Source organism: Oryzias latipes, chromosome 17 (assembly GCF_002234675.1).
Source record: "Oryzias latipes chromosome 17, ASM223467v1".
In the NCBI taxonomy this organism is placed as follows: domain Eukaryota; kingdom Metazoa; phylum Chordata; class Actinopteri; order Beloniformes; family Adrianichthyidae; genus Oryzias; species Oryzias latipes.
Window position 1 is genome coordinate 4,954,870 of NC_019875.2, and position 22,054 is coordinate 4,976,923.

At 45.1% G+C, this 22,054-nt stretch overlaps 1 protein-coding gene across 2 annotated transcripts; it reads right to left on the bottom strand.

Annotated features, from left to right (window-relative positions):
- Positions 1–13,540: 13,540 nt before the first annotated feature.
- On the bottom strand, positions 13,541–19,841 carry tmem200c (transmembrane protein 200C). 2 transcript variants are annotated; one of them, XM_004078712.4, is made up of 2 exons: positions 19,567–19,841; positions 13,541–15,756 (listed from the first exon to the last, which is right to left on the bottom strand). In XM_004078712.4, the coding sequence occupies exon 2, from the start codon at positions 15,721–15,723 to the stop codon at positions 14,170–14,172; it is 1,554 nt and encodes a 517-aa protein (XP_004078760.1). In that variant the 5' UTR covers positions 15,724–15,756; positions 19,567–19,841; the 3' UTR covers positions 13,541–14,169. The 2 variants fall into 2 exon arrangements, with proteins under 2 accessions (XP_004078760.1, XP_020566399.1); XM_020710740.2 differs by lacking the exon at positions 19,567–19,841 and adding an exon at positions 19,243–19,552.
- Positions 19,842–22,054: the final 2,213 nt, after the last annotated feature.

Below are 22,054 nucleotides of genomic sequence, written 5' to 3' on the forward strand. Positions count from 1 at the left end.
TCTGTTTTCAAACAGCTGCAATCATGTCATGCGTGTTTAGAGAAATCAGACTCACCAACAGCAACCTGTGGGCAAACGTAACAGACACAGTACATTGGTTAAAGTACCTACAGCTGACGTCATCACGTCTTGCAGAAACCACAGTGTGCATGGTGCTGTTGAGTGTCACACAATAGGTGATCAGTTTTGTCTTTTCTTTCATAAATGTACATTAGCATTTAAAGCTAATTCTATTAAAGGCCCTATATGCAAAATCAACTTTTTGAGCTTTTAACTATATTATATTGTTCATTCCTCACTATAAACACCCCCAAAGCAGTATTTTTATCCATTCACGTGTTTCTGAGCTTTCTGAGCACCAGTGAGTCCTCATATTGTGACGCCACAAAGTGAGGAACCGCCCCTTCCAGGAAGAGTCTTTGCTGCCAGCCCCACCCCCAGAATAACACACGCCCACTGTCCCAGTGGAGCTGGCGGTAATCGGCTAAACGCTTTAATTATCTATAAACAATATTAACATCCATCTTTGCGAAAAGTCGGATGATGTTTATTTTCATGGGCGTAACGGAGGCACGCCCCTAAGGCCGACTCTAGAGTGACGTCATGAAATGGGCGGCACACACAAGGAGAGAAAGGCGGAGCCTCAAAGATAGTCGTCATACTTCCTGGTATAAACAGGTTTACAAAAAAAAAACTATTATTTCACCAAAAACGGTTCTTTCATATGCCAAAGTAATATATGATCATATAAATGGATATAGTTTACTCTGAAAGGCTTAAGAAAAGCAGGATATAGCATGGCCCTTTAAGTTATCCTCCTTTTTCTATTGAATATTTTATTTGTTTGGTATGCAACATTTTTTGAAAACAGATTAACCTGGAAAGGACTTCAGAAATATGACTTTGTTGGCTGCTTTTCTCCTTATTTAGGCTAACAGTAACCATAGACACTACAACACAGATGCTGCAATACTGACGTGTTAATCCGATAAGGTTACTCTGGGATCTCAGATTTAACATAAAAAAGATTAGATGTGTTACTAAACTGCAAAGCAACATTCTGAAGCTACATTCACACCGCCCCCGCCAATGAAAAGTCTATGTAAACGCACATATATGAGAGTTAACGTTCAAAACTCTTGCTTTTACTCGTTGCTACGCAAGTTTTCAAGTCTGTTTTCAGGCTCCACATACAAAACACGCAGCCATTAAATGCATGTTGAAAGTTAAACCAGATTTAATTTGACCAATCGGGGACTCCGATTTGGTAGCAACGTAGAGATTATGTCCCCTTTAACTCCCGGAAGTGCCAACCATTTGAAAATTGGTCATAGATGAGAAATTAATGTCTGCGGTTTGTACCCGGCTGGAATTATTTAACACCGAGTCCTTCGTATATTGTGACAAAAAAAGCCTGGAGCGAGATTTGCACGGCTTCGCATTTCACACCAAGCCTCTTCCAACTGTAGGTGGTAGTGAACAGTATAAAAAGCCCCTCCCTGTTCGTCCAGCGAGAGCACCGTGGGTTAAATGAACGTTAAAGAACACGCATCACATGGCCGGTGTGAACATAGCTTCAGTCTAAACTATTCAAACAGGCTGCTGCCACTACAACTTTGTAAAAAAGGCACGCATTCCTGTGATTCTAAAGTCAGTTTTTCAGCCTTGTTTAATAGGTTTTTTTAAACGATATGTTCAAAGAAGTCGATGATGAGCGCATAAGCCGACTGTGAATGCAGACATACTGGTTTTTATTACATTCCTGCCCAATCTTTCAGGGGGTCACTTTTGACTGTCTAATTGAATTCCTGCACGTTGTGCTGAAGTCATGAACGTCACAGTTGAGGACATTGACATGCTGGAGTGACAGAGACATTGGACCGACTCCTAAATTGCAGCACCGAGCTGTGCCTTTGATTTAAGTGCTGAACGCTGCACGTTTTACTTCCTACATTTACCGCTTTAAAAAGCAACCATCAGGGCTGAGGTCAATGTCCACAACTGTTTGTTCTTCTTTAGGAGATGCCTAACAACAGATCCAATAAAACCATCAACAGATTTCAGAAGAGAAACTGCAGCTGCAAGACGTTCTCCTCATAATTTTTACAAGTATTTGTCAGTGGATTGTTTTTTCATTATCCTTTTTGTCAAACTAGTCTAAAGGCTTGACATTGGATGGTGCAGTGTAAGCGGACTTTTTCACTTTTGCAGAATTTAATCCTTTCACTTTTTTATCATCTCATGATGATGAGAAAAATTGCCCTACATGACAATTTAAGGTGTTTTTTTCTTCCAGCAGTCCAACACTGAGCAGATTCAGACCAGGTAAACTCTAAAACAGTTTGTCCTGACTGACGGTCCGGTCAGGGGGCATCAGGGCGGCGGCAGCGAAGCACAAAACAATATTCAACAGGAAATTAAAGATTACCGTAATTTCCGGACTATAAGCCGCTACTTTTTTCCTGCGCTTACAGCCGTGCGGCTTATTCAGTGAAGCGGCTAATTTATGGATTTTATTGGCGGCCGCCGTGTACGTATTTTCGGACACGGTGAATGGTTTGAATTCTCTAACACCAAACACAAGTCATTTATTTTTCAACACACCTCTAAGCAGCCAAACAGCATGGACTTGACTTCAGGTCTTAGACACTTCAGTCATGGTTCAACAAAACGAAGCACGCATGCCCGGCCGCATCCCAGAATCCTTTGGTGCCATTAGACCCAACGTGCACGTGATCGCCGCTACAATATGATGAAGCTTTCAAGTTAAAAGCAATCCTTAAAAGCAGCGTGAAAAAATCCACCATCACCAACGGGTTTGGAAAAGCCGGTCAGCTGCGTGACGGAGAGAACAGTGCATGCTCAGGAGTGAATTTACATCAGAGTCATAGTGACTCGGCTGGCTGCACGTAAATATATGGGAATAACATCAGCCTTTATTTTGTCGGGACACGACTGGAAACACAAATTGACGTGATCGTTTTAACGGTTATTAAGGACTGAGCGGAGTTTTGCATTGAAACGCTCACAGCCTCCGTGTGAGCTGGACACTGCGTGTCGTGTGAGCAGTGGGGCCGATGGCAGTCTGAAGGCTCCCACACGTAACAACGCATCCGCCCCTCATACACAAAACGTACAGTATTAAGTCTGATTGCTCTGCACAGACACGATTTGCTCCGTCCACCGGCGCAATGGGGACGAAGCGCTCCTCCTTGAAGCCGCCATGGCCAGAGCTGTCGGAGTAGATAGGAAGGGGAGACAAGGAGCGCGCGGGAGCGCGGAGGCGTCGAGCCATTCTGCAGGCTGCAGCCAGGGCTTACTCGAGGCGTCCGCGGAGCAAGTGTTTGTTGTGGAAGGAAACTTCTGACCCACGCGCCGCGAGGAGGCGCGCGTACCGCGCTGAGGCGCGCGCTTTTCAGTCGCCGCTGCTTTATTTTACTGGTGTGTTTTTAACCAGCCCTGTTACTCCCATAACGCTGCCGCGACACAAGCGGAAGGAGAGCTTTTCCCGTTCGCCCCTCCATCTACTGCTGCTACTTACTCATTCTTAAACACGTACAACAGTGTGGCGAGCCGGGCGTTGGCCCCGCCTTTAGCCCCTAAGACTCATGGGAAATGGGGGATCGCGGATGTAAATTTCCTCATCATAACTGAGGGATTTAATGTTGATTATATGGTTACTGTTTGTAATTTTATGTATGATACCTAGATTGTCAATAAGTAAAAAAAATAAATAAATAAAAAACCATAACTGAGGAACTTGTGAACAGAATAGAGGTGCATACTGTTTGGCAGATGCAGATATACTCAAATACATGGGCCTGAGACAAAACTGACTCCACTCACTGTGTGCTAATGAATCACACTTACTCTGTGAGTCAGGACGTGATCCGTCAGGATGAAAATGTTGCCTAACTCATGCGGCTTGTACTCCGACGCGGCTTGTTTATGTATAAAATTAGTTAAACACGTGAAAATAAGTGGGTGCGGCTTGTAATCGGGTGCGCTTTGTAGTCCGGAATTTACGGTACTTCCAATATTTTTGATGGTGAAAAGATATACTTTTCATGATATTCCCCACACTGGGACAGCTTCACTTTATAAGCATGTCTCTGTATAAACTTTATGCATCAAATTCATGAAACAAAAGCAGTTTAAGAAACACTACATAGATAATTAAGTTCAGCAGAACTGGTTTTATTTTAGACTATTTTAGATTCTTAAAGACCCACTCCAATGAAAACGGTTTGGGGTGTTTTGAACTTGTTCTTGTAGCATTTTTCTCATGACGGGGGACATTTGTGAACAGAATTTAAGATTAAATATGCATTTCGTGATGAATCAGGAGCAGATTGAAAAAGCTCAGTTTTGTGACGCAGCATCTGTGATGGGCGGGGTCAAATTCTCCCTGCTCTGCTCCATTCTGATGCATCCACCTGCAGACAAGCAGATCCGTGAACGTCTTTGTTTTCCTCATATGAGCTGGAATCTGGATTAGAACTGTACGGCCGGATCGCTCTGAATGTGGCCCCTGAACCACCGTTTTTGTTGTATTGTTTATGTTAGGATGGGGTTGAGAGGGGCTGTAAGCTAGCAGGAGATTCTAAACAGATGGATAATGGGAAATAGGGGTGGGCTTTCTCTGCACCAATAGTCCCGCCCAAAAGTCAGAGGCGAATTCCCAATGAACTCCTGCCAATCTGAAGAGACTATTTCCCAGAAAACGACACAGGAGTTTTAAATTGGTCTAAAAACGGCATAATAATCAAAAGACCACTAGGAGCACTTTGAAAATAGATCAAAAGATGATCGGAGCGGATCTTTAAACTAAATCTGATTGTTTTTCCTCAAAACAAGGAAAAAAGGTCAGAGAAAATGAAAAAGGAAAGTCTTAAAAAAGAATTTGAAAAAAATTGATGGTAAAAGTTTGCATTCCAGTGTTTATGAAAGAACATTGAGTTGATGCAGCTTTCGGTTTTTCAGATACACTCTAGGAAAACCGGAGTCCCTTGTTTTCTCCAGGGACTCTGGCTTCCTTCCACTATCCCAAATTATGCTTCATAGGTGAATTGGTTACTCCAAATTGTCCATAGGTATGGGATTGTGGCTCTACGACAGACTTGCGACCTGTCCAGAATGTCCCCTGCCTTTGCCCCTAAGAGGCCAGGATAGGCTCCAGCAGCCCTATGACTCGCGAAAGGGAACAAACGGATTAGAAAACAAATGAATAAACCAATATTTCAATATTTTTTAAAGTTAAATGCCTTTTATTTGAGATCCATCGGCCTTTGTGAATGAATGTGTCATAATAAGTGATTACATGTTGGTTGAGGCATTTTTTCCAACTGAGAAAGCAAAAACAAAGCTACAGACAACAAGCTGACCATAGGTTACTTTGCTTTTATGTTACCAGTGCGGCCCACTTTTGATCATACGAGCTGAATGTGGCCCACAAAACAAAATGAGTTTGACATCCCTGACTTAGAGTCTCATCCCCCTTGTTGAGAGAATCAGGGTAGATGTTTGAAGAAAACTGGTGTAACTTGTCGTGAGGAACAGAGTTTGTGGTTAAATGTGAAAATTTCCTACTATGGGGTTTAGAGGCTTTGAAGTGATAATAAAGATGGAAATCCATCTTCAAAGATCTCCAGAAAATCTGTGCAAATGTTAAAAACTAATTATGTCTTTGTAACAGTCTTGGTCAGGATAATGACTTTCAGATAAGTGTGAGAGCACATCTATAACATCTTGGAGGGAGTCTTCTGTAAAGAGCCTGATCAGCAGAATGATTAATACCACACGCGACAGACAACATGTGATCTATGGACTTTACTTGGCTTGTGTGGCTGCTGAACTCGTCACTTTTTCTGCTGTGTTCAGACGCCATGTTCCTGCGTGGCTACTGTGTACCCAGATCAATTATGCTAAGTAAAAAGCACTCATGAAAATATTTACTCCTTGTAAATGCCAACTAGTGGTGATACTACGATTTTTTTTCTGTCATCTGATTAAAAATTTGGGAAAGATTTCACCTTAGGATGGTATTCTTGTAATAATTTTCTTAACAAATATTCATCAAAAAATACTTTAAAGTGAACCGTTTTCTATTAAAAACAAAATAATTACTATATTTGACTAAACCGTTTGCAGAAACCTCAAGTACCTCACCAAGAGTTTAATTCCCTGAACAGGAAGCAGAAAACGGCAGAGCCACCTGGTACTAAATGTGATTGGATTTAGAGGACACAGGAGGAAAGGCCAGGCCGACATTCCCATCACCCTACGAGTCCTGGAAGACATTATGGCTATGTCGGAATTCCCACCCTATATAGGGCGTTTGCCATTTTCAATTTCTGTCCGAATCTACAATTCCCAAATTGAGTGCCCTAGAAATTTCCCAGAAGTCTTTGCGCAAATTCCAGTGTGCTCACTAGATCGGAGGATAAAGACCACAATGCATTCCGTCTGAACAATTTTTGCCAAAAAAATGTATTTAAATGTATTTCTTCAATAAATCAATGTTTTTATCTTCAGAAGACAGAGGACTCATAAATAATCGTCACAAAACGCTCATATCAATTAGATTTGAACTTTGTGAAATCGATGGCGTCATATCGCCATTTAAAAACAAAAAGTAGTGACCTTGGAGTCCGAATTACTTTAAAAATTAAGGGCACTACATAGTAGCACTATATAGTTCTAGTGGTTTCGAGTTAGGGTGGGGATTTGGACACAACCTATGATTCTGTGGGACATGATTCAAAGTCTTCCATCTGTGAAGGACATCCATGTTCAGAAAACCATGACCAGGGTGTAGATGGAGCCACTACAGCAGTCATAAAACTTATCAAAAGGCTGATGATTCAGCAGAGGTTTCACTGACGTTCCTCTAGCAGTGCTGATTGCAGCAGCAAAAGACACTTTGGACTGAGTGGACTCAGTGGTTTGGTGCTAGCTCAGCTCTGAGTTTTGTCCTTAACCAAGAAACCCCCTCCCACACACCCACCCACCTCTCCTCCACCTGCAAGTGTTGCAGCTCAGCAGGCGTGCGTGGCTAAGAGAGCCGTTCTGACTGAGGCAACAGCCGTCACCTCAACACAAACGCCTTTAGAGCCAGAGACACAAGACGTCTCAGTGAGTCACCAAAAAGCATTTCTTATCCCAGAGGTTTTTAACCTTCGCTAAGACTGACCGCAGTGGAAGCATTTAAAGCAGAGGTTCGGCCCGGGGGGCCAATGGCGGCCCGCGGGAAGATTTTTTGTGGCCCCTCAACAAATCCTAATTGATGGTTATCAAACCAGCTGTGCCTTGCGTGGAAAAATATTGTTTTGTGGTTTCTGGCAACATCTGCAGGAAAACGACTCAATGTCAACGGTACAGTGTGTTAATTTCACCACAAGAGGGCAGATAACATTTTCTATGTCAGTTCCTCTGTGAAAGGAAGGAGCGTGACGACGGCAGTGGAAAAGGAATCGGAGCGGGATTCGGAGACAGAGAGCAGGTTCCTTTGAGGAAAAAAAACGTGTTGGCGAGGAGAAAAGGCGCTTTCGTGCTAAGTGGACAAATGCTTACTTTGTCGTACCTCATGGATAAAGTCCTGTGCCTTCTTTGCAAGCAGGTAAATGCAATGCTCAAAAAATTTAATATAAATCGTCACTATGTTACAAATCATAAAAACTATGACAAACTTACCAGCGGTGAGCGCAACAATAAGCTCCAACAACAACAATGAGGCTAAGCTGCACAGCAGTTTCTGTGCATAAAACAAGTTCAGATCACAAGATTTGATGAGCTTTTCTGCTTCATATACCAGGTTTTCAAGAAACAAAGGAAATGTCAGCACTCAGAGTTGGTGTTTGTTTGCAAAAATCCTATAATATGCAGCAATAGACACCCCCAAGAATAACAGTTTTCTTCCTGCTTGATGAGGTGCACTGACTGGTGAGGTGGAGGACCCAAAGGGTTTTGAGGGGCGAACCATAGCGCAGCATGGAGAGATTGGATGAAGAGTGCACCGGCGGGTGGTGGTGTGGCACCCACCACTCACAGGGATCATTCAGCAACAAAACACGACCCACTCACTCAAGCAACAGCAGCCGAGTTGGAACACGGCTGTCAAGCCTCCGCCTTCGAACTGCAGATCCTCCTGCAGAGACATTTTTATAGAAGAGTAGCAGAACCCGCCAATGCTTTGACTGACAGCAACTCATGAGCTTTTATCCTAAAGTGGAAAAACAGTTTGGATGGAAACCAAACTCCCATCTCCTCTATAAATACCCTGTTCTGTAGGATGACACGGCCTCATGCTGCCTTTGAGGGGTCCAGCTACGCTGGGATAAATCGCTCCACTCGGCAGGGCCGAGTCAGTCACTCCCTGAAGACAACAGCAATGCACAGCTCATTACAGACGGATAGAAAGCACTGCCACACCTGTGGGCAAGAACCAAAGTCTAAGCTTTGAGCCTCACTTCACTGTTGGAACTGAAAGAAATGACTTCCCTGGAGTCAAAAAGTGCATAAAGATCCCATCACAACTGAAAGCAGAAAAGCAGGAAATGAATCTGCACGCTTTCAGTAAAAAGGGATGCATCAGAGACATGGATGGAGAAGAGCTCTCCTTCATTTCTCACTCATCTGTTCACGGGTAAATAAAGAAAACGTTTTACTAGGCCTGGGCGAAAAATCGATTGAATGAATTAATTCAAATTTTTTGTTTACGGGCCATTTAAAAAAATAACTCAATCAAGTTTTTGTGTAATGGCATATTGTTGGCTCCCCAGAGCTTCTGTAGCGTTAGTTTCACACAGCGGTATGGGAAGCGACAAACAACAACATCAGAGGCTCTCACTCGCTGTAGCGTGGCACGTGCTCAGTCCTCCTACACACGCAGCGCCCCGACACACACACACATACTCAATCTACAACGCCTATATAGTTAGTTTATTAGTTAGTTGTTACTGTTATTTGTTAGTAAAGAATACTGCGTTGTAATTATTACTTGTACCGGTATTTATTTGCGACGCGGCCGCCAGAGGATTTTTGGTTCGGAGGCGGCGGGGGGGCTTGACCGCGACTCCTGCTGCTTCATCATCTTAATTTTTCTTAATTTAATTAAAACCTTAGACCCCAGATATGAGCTGTATTGTTTATCCTTTAGAAAATGGTCCTACTCTCAAGGTGAATGTTTGTCTCCTTTTAGCCTAGACCAGTGTTTTTAAACCAGTGTGCCATGAGATGGTCAGGTGTGCCGTGGGAAATTGCCCTCATTAACTGATCTAAAAACATTTCCCATCTCCAGGATATCAGCTCTGAGTTCATCCAAACTGATAAAACACTGAGTAGTTAGGAATATGAAAGATCGTAAAATACTTTTTTCTTTGCGTTTATTTTATTTTATTAAAGACATTTTGATAAGAATGACGGTACCGCTATTCAGCTGCAGCTCCGGCTGTATTTTGGAAAAGTCCCGCCCCTTTAACTGTCTCCACCAATCATTCTTGGAGGCTTAATCACATGTCATCAGTCTGACCAATCAGAAGTGGTTAAAGTCTTCACTTCCTTGTTCCGATTTAGCTCATAAAGTCTCTCAGTTCTAACAAAAATACCAGCTAAAGCTCGTCTTTAGCGGTGTAGCTTTCCACAGAATCCGGTATCAGACCGTGGAACAAGTGAAAAAACAATGAAGCTCAGAGATGCAAGTCTTTCTGGCGTTTGGCAGCTGTTTGAACTACATCTCCCATGATGCATTGGGTTTAAGTGACAGCGTCTCAGCGCACAATGTCGTCCTTGTTAAACATCTTGAAACCACAACGAACACACATCAAGCAGTTTTTGAATCTTCTAACTTAACGTTTATAACATCTTTTAGAAAAAACAGCTGCAACTTCCAGCTTTTTCTGCCACAATTATCACAAAAATGCATGTGAGATTGTGGAGGAGCTGTAGATCAATACAGACAGTTTCTCCTTTTTTTTTTTTTTTTTTGGATGCTGGTGTGCCGCGGGATTTTTGTCAAGGTTAAAGTGTGCCGTGGCTCAAAAAAGGTTGAAAAACACTGATGTAGCCTACAAAGCGTGACTTAAAACACAGCTGGGATTTTGATTCCAAGAGTGTGTTCATTTATTTATCATCCATCCCAGAAATAGGGGTTACATTTGTCTTCTGTTTGATTAAATAAAAGCAAAATTTGCTTTAAGTTGTCTGCCGTTTGTACGTATTGCTTTCCTTAAGTGGGGGGGGGGGGGGGTTCGGAAATCGAATTTAAAAAAATAAAATCTGAGATTTCATTTTAGGCCACATCGCCCAGCCCTACGTTTACGTGTGGAAGGAAATTTATTTCCAAAGATGCAATGAGATGACGCCGTTTCTAGACTTCAGTAACACAATGAGTGTGAGCGCCAGAGAGCAGAGGAGGAATAATGTCCTTTTCACTACAGTGCAGTGATTTGACTGAAGTCAAGCCAGTTTCTGGTGTCAGTCACTTGAGACTATCTCAGCATCAAACAACTGAAGCAAAGACTCCTCAGGAGGAGCAGCTCTCTTTGATTTCATCCTCCTCCTTTATGACGCCCCAACAGAAAGTAGTCCAGTCACTGAACCAAAAAAATGACGGGTCTGTTTAATCACGCCGCCGTCTCAGATCTGTAGGACCCTTCCAAGCAGGAATATGGGAATTCCCGGCTGCTAGCCCATAATTACAACCCTCCTGTTTTACATTTGAACAGACTGAAAAAACAAAACTAAGTAGGCAGCATTTAGGAAAATGTTTTCAGGCCGTAGACAGGCCGGATCGGGATTGTGCGACATCTACTCATGCCCGGGAGATCAGGGAGAGCCACACCATCCAGGCAGGTTCCTCCAGAGAAGGACCTGCAGGAAGCTGGTTGCTCCAAAGCAGACAGGCATCGGATGGTGTCAGAAAGAACTGGCTTTGATGGGGGGAATTTAAGAGCTCCCTGATCATGAACAGAGAAGAAGCAGTTGAACCAGATAGATCAGTCACTGCTGTCAGCTATTGTGTGCTAAGGATGCAGGACAAGGTCACAGAGTTATCTTTTTATCAGGACTGTTTTTGAACTACTATCAGCTCAGCGACCGCAGTGTGAACACATCCCAGCCCACTCTCAGGATAAGAGCAGTTCACAAACTTTAGCTTCCAGTCAGAGCGTTGCTGGACTTTGTCCTCAGAGGCTGGCAGGCCAAAGTCTGCACCGAAACAGGGAGTCCAACGTTTGCATTCTCTACCTCAACATCACCATGTTTCTGTGAAAACGCAGGAACGACACGTCCTGGGGCAGACACGGACGGAGTGGTCCCAACGCTCCTGTGACAGGAGCAGGACAGGAGCGTCCGTGGAGGTGTTCGGGGTTACATCCTGGAATTTGCTCAGCATGTATCTCTGTTTTCCTGCACAGCTCTGCTATAAAACTGTAGAGCCTAAAGGACCGTAAAGATAATCACGAGGTCTCCGTGACCTCACTCCACGAGGACAGACAGAGTCTCCCGGTGGAGTGGAATGTCAAAGGAAGCCCACGCTGGGACAGCTTCCCATTTCCGAAGCGTCAGTCAGGCTGAGCCAAGCGCGCCTCACTGAAGGAAACTCTCCTAAACTAAAGCACTGCTAACAGGTGTTACACCGTGGAACGTCACGCGATGCGCGTGCCACTGTGCACGTGAGAGTCCTACAGTGAACCGGCGTGAGGTGACAGGCCAAACTCACCGTTTCACATTCCGGGCCGTCGGGAAAGCAGCAGCAGCAGGCAGCAGGTCACGCGCCGGACAGGAAACAGAGAGAGACACGTCAGTGAGGGGACACGGAGAGCCCACAGCAACGTCTCAGACACTCCCGAGAACTTCAAGTTCAACACAGTCACGTGGTTTGTGGAACAACAACGGCGCGTATTGAAAAAGTTTACCTGACGTGACACAAACAGCTACAACCCCGCAAGCTGCTGGACTCACAACCGGAAGGACGGAAATCCAGACTCGAGACGCGCGCGCTGGAGGACACCTGTGGCTGAACTCCGTCTGGCTAGCGACTCCAGGCGAAGAGGCTAACCCCGCCCCCTCCGGCAGGGGGAAAACCTGCCCCCCCCACCCCCCGCGCGACACCCCAAACGCACCCGTCACGAGCCCAACCCGCGGTTGACACCGATGCAGCGCCCCCTGCTGGCGGCACGCAGCACCTGGAGGTGTTCGGCAGTGTCACGTGACCACAAGGCGGCTTCTTCAGACAGACGGAAGTTAACTGACGACACCATAGTGATTGACATGATCATTTCTATTTATATTATAATACTGATGAAGAGTTTTGTGTTTGTTTCCTGGAGAACCGACGGGGTCAAAGTTGACCACAGTTAATTTATTTAGTTTTTTCAATTATAGTAATTTATTTATATTTACGTTTGTAATTTCCTTTTTCTTGGCTGTAGTGAATTGCTCCTGACCAAAATGAATGGACAAAACATAAATAGTCAAATTAACTTTAAAAGCCCAGAAGAAAAATATTCCTGGGTTCTCCAGGGTCAGACTGAAACTGCTCTTTTTAAATGACATGTGTCATCCTGACCAACAACAGTGCTAATAGTTCTGAAATAAACCTTTATGCATGCAAACAAATGTAATTTTAACATTTTTAGGCTTTAAAAAATGTGACATCGTGTGAAGAGTAAAACACAGGCATGCTTAAACAAATGATGCTCTGTTTTCACTTTTTCACCAATTAGTGCTTGATCGTCCTCGCCATCGTTTCCTGGAGGATAAACCATGATTAAAAATATTAATAATATTAATACCAAAAATTATAATTAATTAATAGTTTCTCTGTTACATGGATATTCAAAAATCTTGGAATTAAAATATCTGATATTTACTTTAAAGTGTTTTTTAACAAGTTATTCTGCTAAACAGTTGTTGATCATTATTTTAACTTCTAACACGATGTTTGTTTTCTTTATTACATGTTTTTTTCCCCCCATAGATTTCTTATGAGACTCTGTGCCTTGTTTTTGTACATTTTTCAAAAATGCATGGTCTATTTTTAAAGCATGCATGATTTTACCAGCAGAGCTTCATATTTTCGCAATTGGAGACGTTTACTCAAGTGAGCGAGAGAACTTACAATCGCTTCCATTCAAGAAATGACTTAGTGTTGATTGGAACAAGTGATTGGCAGCTACCAGACGTGATGTGAACCCAACGAGACGGAAGCACGCTCAGCCCGACAGCGCTCCTCAGTGCTGCTTTACTGACAGTTTTATCACCAGTGCAACTGTTTAGATGGGCTGAGAGCTCTTGTGCTTCTGTTTTACTATGCTAAAGATCACCAGTTAGACTCTTGGGAGTCTCTAATAATGCAATGGTTCATTTTTGTCTGCTCAGATCATGAAACATCAGTAAAAACAATGTTTTGTATCTTACAAGAGGAGAACTTGTGGAAAAATATAAATGATTTGTTTTGATCTCCATCATTTGGTTTTTGTTTTGTTTTCACTTTGACCACTTTTTCTCACAAAAATACAAAAAAAATCCAGAGCAAACAGGCTGTTTTAAGATTCATTGCATGAAAGGACATCCCAGAAGGACAGGCATGTGACCCGACAAAGGCGTTACAGTCAGATTTATTTAACCGTACATGTTTCATATGAACACGTGTGCACATAGGGAAGGCCTTGTCCTTAAGGTGTCGTTCCTAAACCAAACTTCTACCTGAGATTCTGTTCACCTATTCACATGGTATTCACAGAACAACTTGGAGGACCAACTCTAGACTACTTCTTTTTCTGTGGCATGTCTGAATGCTACAGGACAACAGAGGTTCTCAGTGACACTTTTGGTAATTGTACAAGCTACAATGTCTGCTCCAGACTTGTACAAAAGAAAAGAAAACTCATCGTGTTTTTCTTTTTATACAAATCTCTACTAAAACTCCTTTCAGGTCTTTAGTATTGCTCCTGCTACATGGAAAATATAGAAAAAAATGACAGCGGGATGTTGAGCAGTGGGTGTTTGTTAATACTGAGCACTGCTTGCGAGTGCTCATGGCTATGTTTCAGTCATCTTTCACTGCCTCCTCTTTGTTCTTCCTTTCCTTTGCAAAGATCAGTTCATCATCAATAAAGGAAGGACTGGAGCAAAGAACCAGAGTTTTGTCTGCTAGAAAAGAAAAGCCTAGGATGCTGCGGAGGTACTGGGCGTCAGCGGATCGTCCTCTCCCTGAGCTACGTCCGGCGCCGCAGCTGCTGCAGGAGCAGCGGCTGCAGCATCCTTTGCTACTTCCTGATCTGTGGCCACCAAAGAAGAGTCGGGGGCTTCAAAGGACTCTCCTCCTAGGTCAGTCAGTTTGATGTAGCCCTTGCTGTTGGAGCGCTCCAGACGAGGGCAGCTGAAACGCCTGGCTCTGTCACCTTGACGACCCCCGGACGCATTAAGGCTGCAGCGGCGTGCAGGCCTCGGGTGATCTGTGAGTGAGTGGAGTGACATGTTTGACCCCATCACCGCGGCAGCAGGTGCTGGCAGAAACAGCTGGGTCAACTGAGGCAGAGCCTGCGGCGCCTCGTGCTGAGGAAGGGTCTCTGTGGTCGTGTCCTCATGGCTCTGATCTGAAGGTGGGGAACAAATCACGGCTGCTTCTTTCTGCTTGTCGATCATTTCATCAGTCTGTCGGGAGCTCGCCGGCTCTTCTTCCCTCACATTTTCAGCAGCGACCTCCAAAACCGCGACCTCCTGTGAGCGGCCCTCTGCCTCCACCTCACAGTTGTTGAGTTTGATCACAGGGAGGGTGAAAGCATTCACAGAAGAGGTCACGAGGGAGGTGGTCTCCCACTGCCGAGGCTGGGGAGTCTGCTCGCCACTATTGCTGTAGTCTTTGTAGATGCTGTAGACAGTGTCTGTGAAGGTCTGGACGTCTCTGGACCAGCTGCGTGGCCTGCTGGCCAACGAGGAGCGTCTGAAGAGCGCATCCGAGTTCAACTCGCCCCTCGGGTTGAGTCCGGTGGACGGCCAGGAGCTGCGAGTGAGCATCCCACTCGCTGGGATTGGCGCCGGCGGCCCCTCAGCACTTCTGGACTGTGTGTAGTTCACCAGACCATTGAGAGGCGAGTACTCCTTGGACCGTATGCTGTGCAGATCTATCACTGTGGAGTAGATGTCCCTCAGGTTAATGATTTTGGTTTTCTTATCCCGATTCTCGTGAAGGACCGCGTTGGCACAGATAAAGAGAAAAATGCCGATGCCCATCACCAGTGGGCCAAAGACCTTCATATTGTCTGAGTACAGGTACTTGTCCAGGAAGTCACAGAAGAAGCCACAGTTAGGGGAGGGGTCTGAGCTGCTGCTGCTGCTGTTAGAATGGCTGCGGTTGAATCCATCTGTTTTACTGGAAAGAAGCTTGTCAAGGGTCACGTTGGAGGAAACAGGCGCACTTCTGGAGTAGCTCATCCTGCTGCCGTGGAACCCCATTCTCCGGCGCTCCTGGTACTCCTGCTGGTTCTGACTGGGCCAGTAACCCAGGACAGCCATTGAAACCCCAATCATGAGAACCACAACGCCAACAGCGGCCACCAAACCAGCCGGGGAGCAGAGGTTCAGCTTGCCCTTCACCACCACCACATCGTTCTTCTTTTTCTTCTTGGATTTCCTCTTCCGTTTGTTTTCGGCTCGATTTTTGGATCGGAGAGAATCCTGGCGCCTGTTCATGCGCAGCAGGCCACCTGTGGCTATCATGGTGGCAACCGGACAGCAGGCTCGTTCTTCAGTCTGTTGGAACACAAAGAAGAGGGGAAGATGCTCAGTGCAGGCAACCAAGCAGCTTCCAGCAACACTCCCAAACCTTTCCTGAGAGGCCAGGCTGGAGTCCAAACAAAAACTCACAAGCAAAAAAGCAAAGAAACCACAGGCCCACACATGACAGATCAACCCCCCCCCCCCCCCCCCCCCCCAGAGACAGCAGGATTTGACTGACATTTGGGAGTCATTTCACTTGTCAAGTGTCTTGACAAAGCAGTGCCTTACCCTGTTGATTGGCGTGTTTCTAACACGTAATCAGGTTTGAATTTGAAGATGCCCTGAAGGCTTCAGCTGCGCTCTGACAATGTCCCTGCTGTTTATCTGGGATTAGTTACAAAACTGAGAGGTATTGATCGCAGACTAAAACACAGAATTAATCAAGATGGTGAAGCCTTAATGGAGGCGTTCAGTACTGGATTATTGTGTGCGACCACAGCTGTGTCCTGTCGCCTGCAGCCAAAATTTCAAAAGAGCCAGTGTAACTCTTTCTCTGGAAAAAAAAAAAAGGTTTCTATTTCTAAGCAAAATGTGTTTTTTTGTGTGTATGTTCAGCTGACAAAAACAGGATTAAAACGTGGAATGATTTCAAATTCACTGAAGGTGTTGTGCTGCTTTTAGGACCAGTCAAACTTGTTTTTTGAGTTTCATCTGCAGGACTGAGCTCCGCTCATGGCATCCGCCCGATTTAACACTAGATTTGATAACACTGAATGGAATCTGGCGGCACGTTTGCACCAGTGCAAGTCGGATGACTGTCAGGCTTCTCAGTGAAGAGCCCTGCATGAGCCGCGGTGCCAAAATCCATCTTTGTGGACTTCATCAAGTGTCACTTCTGTGAACATCAGGTTGAGTTCAAACTGAGTGCTGCTTCCCAAAACTATCAGATGTGGCCTTTCTCGTTTTGAATAACCCCCCCCCCCCCCCCCCTCCCAAAATCTTTTTACAGATAAAGTAGAACAAAGTGCTTCCCAGTAAATGAACCTCCACTTTCGCTCGTGTTCCTCCAACCAAAGGAAAACTAAGAATTTCTAGAGCAGCGTTCATATTGTTACTTATGAGTTTAAAAGTAGTCAAACCAATTAGATTAAAAAGGTAATTTTCAAAATAAATGCTGCATCACTTTGAGGAATATTCTAAATTAAAAAATTAAATTAGTGATCTTAAAAGTATTTCTACATAAATAACATGTGGTATTTTTTCCTTAAGTGATGATTCTTTTAACCTTTAGCGTCAGATTTAAATGAGGTTGACCCATCAGATTTACCTGCAGCGCACCTGGTCATCCCTGCACACGTGTGCTTTAGTGAAGGAAGGCAAACACGAAACGTTTAAAAATTCAACTTCATTAAAATCTTTTGGACATGCAGGCTTTACCTGCAAAAACAAATCTGCAACCTAGAATAAATACACATTTTTCATTTGAGTGAGTTAGTGTTAGAGTGAGGATTTGTGAGGGGAAAGGGTTTGTGGACTAATTTCAGCAACTCCAAACTCTGTAAACATCTGCTGACTTGATGGGGCACAAAAAGGAGGAAGAAAGACTTAATTATGTCTGATTACTTTAATAGTATCACTGCATGAGGATTTGAAGGAGGCATGTGGAGAAATGTCAGCACAGAATGTGAAAGAGTTCTTACTAGTTTTGTGTCGGAGCAGCTGCGGGTCCAGATTTGATTCTCTGGACTAAAGCAGTGAGTGACTGATATAAACAGATTGATGTGAATGCAGGAGTCGTCATTAAATCTGCTCTTTATTTACCACAACACCTCCCAAACTAGTCAAGTTGAGTTTCTCCATCAGGATGATGTCACGCTTCTCTTACCTAAACGTTTTCTCCCGTATTAGTCAACACTTGGCCAGACAAAAATGGAGCTTTTGCAAATGGATGCTCTAAATTTGTCCCAAAATCCCACAAAAGAGGGTGTATAAATTAGTCAGAGGATGCCTGCCCACTGTGGTACCTGAACAAATAGCTGGAGTGCTGACTCAGACACAAAAACCAACGTCTGTATATGCAGGCTTCACAGCCCTTCACTGTTAGATTCCAAAAAGATCATCTTTGGCTATTTTATAGTACAGCTAAATCAAAATTTGAGTTGACCTGACTAAAAAAGGATGGGGGACATTGGGCTCTTTTCAGCCCGGGACTCTGCTCGCCTGTTTTTCCGGCCGTGCAAAAGAGAATTTTCAACCATCAGAATTTCTGAGATATTTTGTCACAGACCTTGATATAAATAAGACGCAACATGCAGGAAAAACAGACAAATATCGTGGCTGACAGAGGAGAACAGGGCGATCCGTGCATCTCGTTGTGTCTTGTCATCCGGTGGGAATGTAATGTGTGCAGACATGAGGCCGGCGGGCATGCTCTGTCCAGCTCCCATTCTCTTTCTGTCTCTGTTTCTAAACCTGAGACTGTCCTTGCTGCCACCAATGTGACCATTCTGGCTAACAAAGTGCAATGTTTACTTTTGGGTTTACTTTTGATTTTTCTGCTGTGAGGCTGCAGATCTGAGGCCTCACCTTTACGGATGACAGTCATCACCATTATCACTCAGACTCTTCCTCCTCCATCCTGCTGTGGGTTGAATATTTCCCTCTCTGAACAAGGGTCTGGCTTTTGATTTCATGAAAAAAATTGTCTTTCAACGCAGTGAGATAGTCCTCCACGCAGCCCCCCCCCCTCTCCGTGGGGCCCCGGCATCTCTCAGAAGTGATGACAGGGGCTCCTCAGGGGAAGTGGAACACAGAGTTCTGCACCTGAGCTTCGGCAAACATCTCACATCCAGGAGCTGCTCAAACGCCCCCCCGGGCGAGAGCCAGCGGTCAAGCGCCAAACCCGAGGAGGCGGGAACGGGCCTCGGTTTGGAGCGCGCGGGGTAGCGTCGGTGCCGCGAACAGGGGGTGGGGTGGGGGGTACACGTCGGATCGTGTCTCTGTCTGCGGTGCTGAACGGGAAGCGGCCGCCGCTCGCCCGGCTTTGGAGCGTCAAAGCTGCGGGGAGCCTTTTTTTTTATTTTTTATTGCGCAATCTTCCCTGAGTGTTGATGCGTCTGTTGACATAACGGCGCATCTGTTTCCTTCTTGTTGTAAGGAAGAAAAAAAAACGAGAACGCAAACATGACCGTGGAGCCGGACTTGCTCCTGAAAATATGCAGACCCACGGCGACGGCGGAACAGCCAAACACACGGGGACATTTTTTTGGGTGGGGGCTCGTGGGGGCAAGACCGATGCCAAACATTCATACCTCTGTCACGGCCTGACGAAGCCCATGCTCCCAAAACTACAACTCTCGACAGTATTTATAGCTTCCATTGTATAAACGGCACATATTTCCATCTCTTCTGCCTTCCCAACTTCTTAGAAATTCATTGGTTGGCTGGGGGATGGGGGGGATGGGGGGTCACCTCCGCCATGGAAAAGTTGAAGAGGATGAAGCCATCATCTGCGCTTACCTTTTCTCCGGTGTGCGCTACGCTTGACACGTGAAAGCGAAGGCATCACATCTGCGCGGCGAAAGCAACACGAACGCAACACAGACCATAATCCGAATGTCCCAAAGTGGACGGGTTTGAGGGCCAACGGGGGTCCAAACCCAACGCCCCTCCGGCATTTAAAGTCCTGCCTGTCGACGTGCGAGAGCCAGAAAAAAATCGGCAACTAAACGGAGCAGGAAGACTTTGGAGACATCGCTCCTCCTGGGCGCGCTGGGTGGGTGTGAAGGCGCAGCGGGGGATCATTCAGAGCAAAAGCAGGAGACCGAGCCGCGCGTGTCTTACCGGAAAGCGCGGATTGACGGTCGAGCATCCTCCGAGGCGCGCGGCTCCTTCTGCTGCTCGGTCGTGGCGTGCTGCTGTGGTGCCAAAGGATGGAAGAGGACTCTCCAGCTAAACGCGGATTCACAATGGAGCCAACAGGGGCGGGCCGACCGCATTTCAACTGGAGGTGATTATTGGACAGCGTGAAAAACGAGGGGTGTTACACATCATCATATGTGTCCGATGCACGTATTAAAAGAGAAAAGCAGCCCAGCAGTTTGTTGTCTTATTTGTATTGTTTTTAGCATTTTACATAACAGTTTGGAATTCAATGATTATTTCTGACGCGCAAACATCTCATATTAAAAAATAGACAAAACAAGATCGTACAGGAATCCAAACATCTGCAGCAAAGGACAAAGTCTCCCTGAATGTTCCTGGGTTTCCATAGCTGGGATGGCGTGCTGCGTCCCCATGTTTAACTGAATTAAATATGACAGAGTCCAGATGGGTGTCGGTGATGGGAAACTGAGGAAACATGCAGCAACTCTGCACTGAGGATTTCTGCACAACAAAGCCCCGCGCTGCATGGAGCTCCAGAGACCTCTCTGCAAATTTATGACCCAGAAATGGGGATTTGTTTATGGCATAAATTAGTGGAAGGAACAGAGGAAACTCCAGTCTGGATGGAGCAGGGACAATACATGTGGAAATTACTAAAGAGGGGCTTCAAAGAGCTGTCTTTTCCCCTTGGTGACTCCCCTTGGAGTGGTGGAGGTCAGTTTTCGGCAGCTTGTTCAATTTAGGAAAATGTGTTGATACTCAGATATGGAACTGGGCTTAAGTCACAGACTCATAACTTAAAGCACCGAAATATGATGTTATATGTGAGTCAGAAAGACAGCTTCTACCGCACAATATCCAAAAGACAAAGGATTTTTAAATGATGAACTATTAAGACATTTTCTTAGTGGATGCACCAACACAGCATATAAACTTTAGGATATTAAAGGTGAACTCTTATTGGAAGCAGGTTGGTCATTGTTGGAGGAAGTTGAACAAAGCAAAATCACTTCTGCAAGCCAAATGACTTCCCTCCTCTGCTTAATCATTTCTTATCAAGGCATCCCCAGGTGCTTTCACTCACAGACTGGGACATGATGAATTAGGGGTCATTAAAAGGGAATTTAGAAATGAGAAAAGGGAAGATAGCAAAAGCAACAGATTTATGTTCCCGTTTGCACTGGGAGGGAGATTCTCAAGCACAATGCAGCAGTAATTTAATTTGTTCCTCTGTGATCACATCATGTCTGTCACGCTTATTTAAGACAGCGCAGTCCTGTCCAGTCCGCCGCGAATGATGTGTCTGCAGCGTCCAGGCTCCATCTGCTCCTCCACGTCTTTCTGATGCTCCTCAAAGCGCAGAGCAGCAGCCTTCATGTGCACAAGCGTGTAGGTGCAGATGATGGTGTGTCAAAAATAGTCCCTGTGATTCTGGAGCTAAAACCTCTCCAGCTCTGCAGCCTCCAAACGAAGGAAGGCATTGCTTTGTTCTGGGGCTGCCTCTCTCTCCACACCTAACTGAAAACCGTGGAGTCCATCTGTTGCACTTCCAGGGGCTCCAGGGCTCAAATCTATGACTTTGGAGCTATTTGGAGCTTTACTGAGACATTCCTGTTCTTACTGCTTCAGTTGTCGCAGGAGTCATAGAGCTACATGGAGGATCAGATGAAAACCTCTACTACTTTCTAAGGCCTGGGGCATAGAAAATTTTGCTACATGCACAACATCTCCTAATGGATGAGGATGGAGTTATTAACGATCCAAGAATGTTTTCTGAGAAACAAATAAGTGAGACAAAGTATTTGTTAGTCTTTTCTCCTCCAGGCAAAGCACACTGTTTCCAACAGAGGCTGAATAATTAATGAGATGAGTTATACTGTGTCCTACAGTATAAGTGCCACAAACAACTGCAGCTCCTGAAAGCAGAGATCACAATTGTCTGACCTGCTGTTTCACTCTCTCTCTTCTGTCTGGTCAAACGGTTTTTACATCACTGCTTCCCAATAGGCAGAAAGGACACACCTTTCTCTGCAACATTTCAGCATTCAGCGCAGAGCAACGGACTCCAAATGACTGGGAAATTGCTTGGCGGCGGCAACAATTGCTTCTTCGAACACGTTGGTGTTAGCGTGACGACAGCAGACCGCCAACAGGCTGCTGAGAGGTCTGCACCTGCATGATCAGTTCATCCGCTTCACTTGATCAGCGGCACCTGGCTTCTTGTTCCCTCTTCATTCTCCCACACAGGCACTGCTCATTCACTTGGTTTTAATTGACAGATAGCAGCACACAGAAAACAATTACTAGTTATTGCTGCTTCAGGATGAGTGTGGGTGTACTGTGTTCTCCTGACCACAGCCTTGCTCAGCTATGGTTTTCATTCGAGGTTGCATTTCCTTCATCCAGAGATCATAAACCTTCTTTCCCTCTTTTAAATATGCTGCCA